The sequence below is a fragment of the Cebus imitator genome, unplaced genomic scaffold (genome assembly GCF_001604975.1).
Source record: "Cebus imitator isolate Cc_AM_T3 unplaced genomic scaffold, Cebus_imitator-1.0 Scaffold627, whole genome shotgun sequence".
NCBI lineage: Eukaryota > Metazoa > Chordata > Mammalia > Primates > Cebidae > Cebus > Cebus imitator.
In genome coordinates, this window is record NW_016107942.1 from 594942 (window position 1) to 601977 (window position 7036).

A 7036-nucleotide genomic window follows, 5' to 3' on the forward strand; every position below is an offset into this window, starting at 1 on the left:
CCGCCCCACATTAACTGGGCTTGCTGATCCTGCATGTGGTCATGTGGCACAGCTCTACCTTCTCAGTGACTGTGCAGGTGAATGTCACAGCACTTCAGGAGGGACATGCTGCCCGCTGTTCCACATTAACTGTGCTTGCTGATCCTGTGTGTGGTCATGCAGCACAGCTCTACCTTCTCAGTGACTGTGCAGGTGAATGTCAGTTATTTAAATTCACTTTAAGCAGAAAAAGGCCAGGACACCAGAAAAATAACTTCACATCCCTATTTTTATAAACCTGAGGCAAAACAAGCATCAGAAGGAAAATTTCCACTTTACCTTTTTTCTATTAATAAAGACCTTTTAAATAAAATCTTAGTGCAAATTGGCATGAGCAGACTTGGTAATTTGTCTTTTAAAGAGATGTTTAAATTGGAACTTTTTAAAACTAGAAAACAACAAATTGACAAATGAGTGATATTACTAGAGTAAGAAGATCCTGTGTTATAACTAAGGGATAATTAACAAGGTGGAAAGATACATTTATAGAAATATTACAGTTTTACATAGTTAAGCCTAAATTAGATGTTTCGATGTGTAATATGGGGTAGAATTGCATCTGATTCAGTGCATGAAAATGACAGAGAAACTAAAGACATTTGTGTCTCGGTATATGTGGGGGATTGGTCCCAGGACACCCAGGTATGCCATAATTCATGCATACTCAAGTCCTAAAGTCAGCCCGTGGAGCCCACGTATTTGAAAAGTCAGCCCTTTGTATATTTGGGTTTTATGGCCCATGAATACTGTATTTTTTCCATCTGCATTTGGTTAAAAAAAAAAAAAAATCCACATATAAGTGAACCCATGCAATTCAAACCTATATTGTTCAGAGGTCAACTGTACTCTCATTTGGTCTGACCTCTCAGTTAACAACAGCCACAAATAATTTTATTAAAGACTCTTCTGAGAATATCCTCTGGAAAGGTACGTTTACATCATAGAAATGGACATATTTTATGTTCTTTTTATTCCAAGGTAATGCCTACTTGGAATAAAAGTGGACTAGAATATTGACATGGTCAGTAAGAGCATCAGCAGGTCTCAGCGGCAGTCAGCACCCCCATCCTGACAGAAGCAAATGCCAACATCCTCCAGGGGAGCACAGGAGTCTTTCTGATTTACGGTGCGGTTCTTTTTATTGCAAATAGTCATATTAGCTATTTTTAATATCCAAGAAGAATCGGCGAAATTGTAATTGATGGGTTTGCTGTTGGCTTTCCTGTTTCTTTTTCCGCAAGCCTTCACTTGCCACAGAAGATACTCTTCTGTGAGAAGCAGCTCTTGTGGTCTTAGGATGCTGTGGAATCCTTCAGTCAGCAGGCATGTTCTGCTTTTGTCTGGGTAGCAGAACTTGGTAGCTAGGAGAGGAATGTCTCAACCTCATCACGGTGTCGGGCAGGTGAACGGATGGCAAGCACCGTCTGCTGTTGATGAGGCCTGGACCATCCACATCCTCCTTTCTTCATGCCCTCTCCTTATCTCCGTCATCTCCACACATAAGGATTCTCACTCTGTCTCTTGCTGTCTGTTGTTCCTCTGTACCTCCTTTCTCTTCTCACTTGCGTTGGGTCTTTTGATTCCACAGAGGCTTGGTGGAGTCTCATATTGTGGGTTCTGATTTACTGTCAACTGGGATTCGAGGACACAGGTTTCCTCTGGGTTGCCAAAAGTGGATGGCGACCCCAGCTCAGCCCAGCTGTGGATGCTGTCTCTCTCTCTCTCTCTCTCTCTCTCTCTCTCTCTCTCTCTCTGAAAACCTCTGTTTGCTCTGTGCAGTTTGTGCCAAACATGATCATATATCTGGCTCTAAGACCTGGTCTTGGTTGGCACTTCATGATTATTCCCAGATGTTCTGGAGAGTTTTACCTTGTTAGAGTCTAGCCTGACTAGGAATTCAGGCTCCCCTTCTAGCTAGGCTGTGAGTTGGGTGCACAACTGAGGACACCAGAGAGAGAGCTTCACAGCCAGGAGCCAGGGATGGTGTGGGTGTGAAGAGGCTGTGCTCTTCCACCTGCCCACTGCCTGAGGTCTGATGCACCATGTGCTTACCTGTGCATGTGCCCGTTTGTGCACCTGTGCGTGTGCCTGTGTGTGCACCTTTGTGTGTGCATGTGTGCCTGTGTTTGCATGCCTGTCTGTGAGTCCCTCTGTGTGTGTGCTTTGTGTGTGCTTGTGTGTCTGTAAGTCTACCTGTGCATGTGCATCTGTGCACGTCTGCTTGTTCCTCTGTGTGCACCTTTGCGTGTGCATGTGCCTATGTTTGTGTGTGTGCACCTGTGTGTGTGCCTTTGTGCAAATGTGTGTGCCTGTACATGCCTGCGTATGCTTCTGTGTAAATGTTTGCACTGTATACACACCCGTATTTAGTAACCGAGATCAATTTGTAAGAAATGTTTTAAATTCTCCTGTAGCTTAACACTGGCCTTTCTCTGTCCTTTTCAGGTGGACACTCTTTGCCTAGAGGATTTGCATGCGTTTATTGCACAGGCCTTGTGCCTCCAAGGAAAATCCACCTCGCAGCTTGTTAATTTACAGGTAAAGACATGACCAATTAGTTGTCACTGTCCGGAAGACAGCTGTGCAGTCCAGCCTTCTCTTCCCCATTATGGTTGGAGTTTTACAGAAAGGATCAGGAAGGCACTTTAGTCAGGATCTTTTCATGATGCAGTAGTTTGTCTTTGTCTCTTTAAGGGCTGTGGGATAAGCAGCCGGATGAGATACCAATAGGTACTGCCTCAATTCCAGTTTTGCGCAACTTGCAGTTCTCAATACTGCCTTTTTAGTCTAATGATTTGATGAGAATAGCTCATGTAGTTCTCTATAAACATTATTAATTTCTGGTGTTAGCAGTTTGGGCCCTCCCCTGGCCTACCTCCCAGATGGTTGGTGGCTCAAGGATGGGGCCACCTGGCACCTTCCTGGATCCCCTCCTGGCGCCTTGCCTGTAGCAAGTGTTCAGTAAAGAACTTCTGTGAAGGAGAGGCTGCACCTCACCTAGGAGATCCGCAGCCTCTATTGTTTGTATTCAAATGTGCCATCCAGGAGTGCTTATTTTTTTAATTTCACAGAATGGTCCAATCACAGCTAAGTTCCACAGCTCTTCTCTGTGGCTGCACCCTTGTGGATCTGGGCACTGGTTATTCTTTCCTGTTAGAAAATCCCAAGGTCAGGCCAGCTGTGGATGGAAGCTTAAGATTCTGCTTCCAGTGCCATCTGATCGTGTTTATTGGTTTATCTGTGGCTGTAGTTTAGTTGCATTCGCTTTTACTTGTTTTTCTAATGGAAAAAAAATAAGTTTCATTTATAAATGACTTTTACTCAAACCTCACAAGTTAGGCTAGGTGCAGTGGCTCACACCTGTAATCCCAGCACTTTGAGAGGCCAAGGTGGGTGGATCACCTGAGGTCAGGAATTCCAAACCATCCTGGACAACATGGTGAAATGTCATCTCTACTAAAAATACAAAAATTAGCTGGGCATGATGGTGCGCACCTGTAATCCCAGCTACTTGGGAGGCTGAGGTAATAGAATCACTTGAAACCAGGAGGTGGAGGTTGCAGTGAGCCGAGATTGCACTGTTACACTCTATCCTGAGCAACAAGAGTGAAACTCTGTCTTAAAAACAAGAAAAAAAAAATACCTCACAATTTTTCTGTGTCTATATGATAAGGCTCACTCTGTTGCCCAGGCTGGAATGCAATGGCGCCGCCACTGTTCACTGCAACCTCTGCCTCATAAGCTCAAATGAGCCTCCACCTCAGCCTCCTAAGTAGCTGGGACCAGGCATGTGCCACCCTGGCTAATTTGTGTGTGTATGTGCATGTGTGTGTGTGGAGATGACGTCTCATTATGTTGCCCTGGCTGGTCTCAAACTGGTCCTGGGCTCAAGCCATCCTCCCACCTTGGCCTCCCAAAGTGCTGGGATTATAAGTATGAACCACCATACCTGGCCACAACTTTTATATACTAGGTTTAGTTCATAAACTAATTCACATAGCATAGCAGTCTAACTAAATGAACAATGCCAGATTTTTTTTGTGTTAGAAATTTCATAGCATCATTATCCAAAAATTGGATTTTTTTCCTCCTCCATTAAGCAAAAACAGAATTTTAAAATGTTAATTTTAAGTTATCAGTAGGTTCATGGGCATTCTTCATGCTGAGCTGCAGCCCTGGCCTCCCTCCTGGACCCTGGCTGTGGCTGCCATTGGCTGTGGGCGTCCATAGCAGCTGCTGAGCCATTTCCACTGTAGTCTGGGAGCCTCACCTGCTTCCCTCTTCCCTGTCAGAATTGAACAATAGGACAAAAGAATCATAGACAGGAACCCTGGGGTCCTGTTCTCTGGTCCTAGGCCCTGTGGGCAACATAGCACTGGAGTCTGAGTCACACAGATGAGGGAGCTGGGTCTGCCCCTCGCCAGCTGTGGGGTCTTGAGCAGGTTTTTAAGGACACAGCAAGTAACCAAACTTCTCTGTGCCTCAGTTTCCTCTCATTTGTAAAATGAAGAAACCAGGAATTAAATGCAGCAGAATGTGTCCTGTTCTTTGTCTTTGTAGGCATTTAGTGCATTCGATCTTCATTTTCGCATGGCATGGACTTGCCCACACTTAACACATCATAATTGGCAAAGATGAAGTAGAACCAGGCTCTTAACACCTTGTCCAGGATTCTTGCCATGTTGCTGTTTTTGATGAGAAAGACATTATTAAACAAAGATTAATGGCAGCCACAGCCAGGGCCCAGGATGGAGGCCAGGGCTGCAGCTCAGCATGAAGAATGCACATGAACCTACTGATAACTTAAAATTAACATTTTAAAATTTATTTTTATTTAATGGGGGCGGGGAAGCCACTTTTTGGATAATGATGCTATGAAATTTCTAATACAAAAAAAAAACTGGCATTGTTCATTTAGTTGGACTGCTATGCTATGAGAATTAGTTTATGAACTAAACATGGAGACAAAGGTTGGCTTTAAAAGAACTCCCATTAGTATACAGCCATCAGCAGAGGCTGCGTCCCCTTAACCATCCACTCAGCAGCGTTGCTGTATACCAGCATAGCAGAGACTTGTCCCATGGTTCTAGTTCATTTCTGTTAAAAATGGGATGTGCCAGTTATTATTAGTCATTGGCTCCTTCTGAGAATTGTGACTGGGCAGACTGTGCTTCCAGTGATCCCTGAGGCCACTTAGGAAAATGTTTCTAACAAACCATGGCACTAAGAACAGAATGTGAGTTTCACTCGTCTCCTCACCAGCCAAGGACTATCTTGACATCCTAGGCGGGGCAGGGTCACTACTCAGCAGCCCTTCTTGGCTCCCTCCTGTGAAAGGTGGAGATGTGGTTTGGGGAGGGAGTTGGGTCCAGGTGCAGCCTCCCCATAGCCTCTGACTCCGTTCTGACTGTGAGAACGCATTGCAGTGTGAGTTAGCTGTGGTTTGTCTCGATAATGAGCTAATTGAGCCACAGAGGTGTGTGCCATGGTGTTACCAGCCACTGTTGGGTAGGTGGCTTTTTTGGCAGTGGGTGGGTCACTGTTGCTCATAGGGAATTTTAAAACACCCTGTTAGTTTTTTGCTCAACATTACTTTGCTACTCAAATATAGCCTTGAAACATATATATATATATATGTATATATATATATTTACGTATGTATTAATTTAAGTGACTGGATTATATGTGTAAAGGCGCATAGTACATATTTATGTATACATGCATTCATTTACAGACATAGAAATGCACTGTATATGAAATCAAGGAATACAAGAACCCTTAACCTGCAATAATTTTATAAGTAAAGAAGAAAGAAGGAAAGCAATATTATTCACAGGTTGAGAAAACGAAAGGGACTTTTAAAAGTAATGGACAAAGGGTAGTTGTGCACATGACAAGAGGACAGGCCTGTGAGACAGAAATGATGGGCAGGAGGCTGGTATTTTCTGGATACAAGGACAGGCCTGTTAGACAGAAATGATGGGCAGGAGGCTGCTGTTTATTGGGTACTGAGGTCAGGTCTGTGAGACAGAATTGATGGCCGTTGTTTTCCCTTTGGAGTCAGCTCTCTGAGTTATGTGTTTGCCAGTTTTCCTATTCATGTCTGTAACTTTCAGTGTGAGCTTTTAGTATGTGGTTAGAGAACATGCCTGCTCGATTGAACTTTGAATAGGACATGTGATCCTTCCTATATAGTTTGTACAACCCATGTGAACATACATACACGTATATACAGATATAGGTGGAATTTAATAAGAATCTCTCCTTTTTTATTTTCTGAGACAGAGCCTTGCTCTGTTGCCCAGGCAGGAGTGTGGTGGCATGATCTCGGCTCACTGCAACCTCCACCTGCTAGGTTCAAGTGATTCTCCTGCCTCAGCCTCCTGAGTAGTTGGAATTACAGGGACACACCACCACATCCAGCTAATGTTTGTATTTTTAGTAGCGATGGGGTTTCACCATGTTGGCCAGGCTGGTCTCAATCTCCTCACCTCAAGTGATCTACTCACCTCAGCCTCCCAAAGTGCTAGGATTATAGGCATGAGCCACTGCGTCTGGCCAGAGTCGCTTTACAGTAAGGAAGTAAATTAAGCAATAGACTGAATTTTATAATGGACAAGTAAATTGTGAGGTCTCCCTCTTTGAAACAAATTTAAAGAGGAAGGTAGAAACAGGGCAGAAGATGACATAAACTCTGGTGCCTTCCGCACCCTGTTTATTGATGTCACTGGAGGAATGTTTCTGTGGACACTGAAGGTAATGGGTCACTCTCCTGTTACTATCCAACTGGTGCCCTTGGGGGCCTAGAGTCCAGAATCCTGATTCAGGCTTCTGTCTGCAGTCAGTAGGCATACCATGTACTGTCTAGGAATGTGAAAAGAGGTAGAATTACCTACCTGCTTCTTCTCCCCTAGTGTTCTGTAAGAATCTGATACATGCCGAGATCATTTTGTAAAGTCCTCTGTAGAACACAAGATGCTATGGTTGTCTTTATTCT

The 7036-nt window shown here is 44.0% G+C and overlaps 1 protein-coding gene across 12 annotated transcripts in view; it reads left to right on the forward strand.

Annotated features, from left to right (window-relative positions):
- Window positions 1-7036, forward strand: part of FAM120B (family with sequence similarity 120B) — a 111982-nt gene that overhangs the window by 60300 nt on the left and 44646 nt on the right. For all 12 annotated transcript variants that reach the window (XR_001821314.2, XM_037734488.1, XM_017517314.2 and 9 more), the window contains one exon: window positions 2485-2577. Coding sequence is in view for 11 of the 12 variants with exons in the window: in XM_037734488.1 (XP_037590416.1) it covers window positions 2485-2577 (93 nt within the window). In the remaining variant the exon portion in view is untranslated. The remainder of the gene's footprint in view (window positions 1-2484; window positions 2578-7036) is intronic.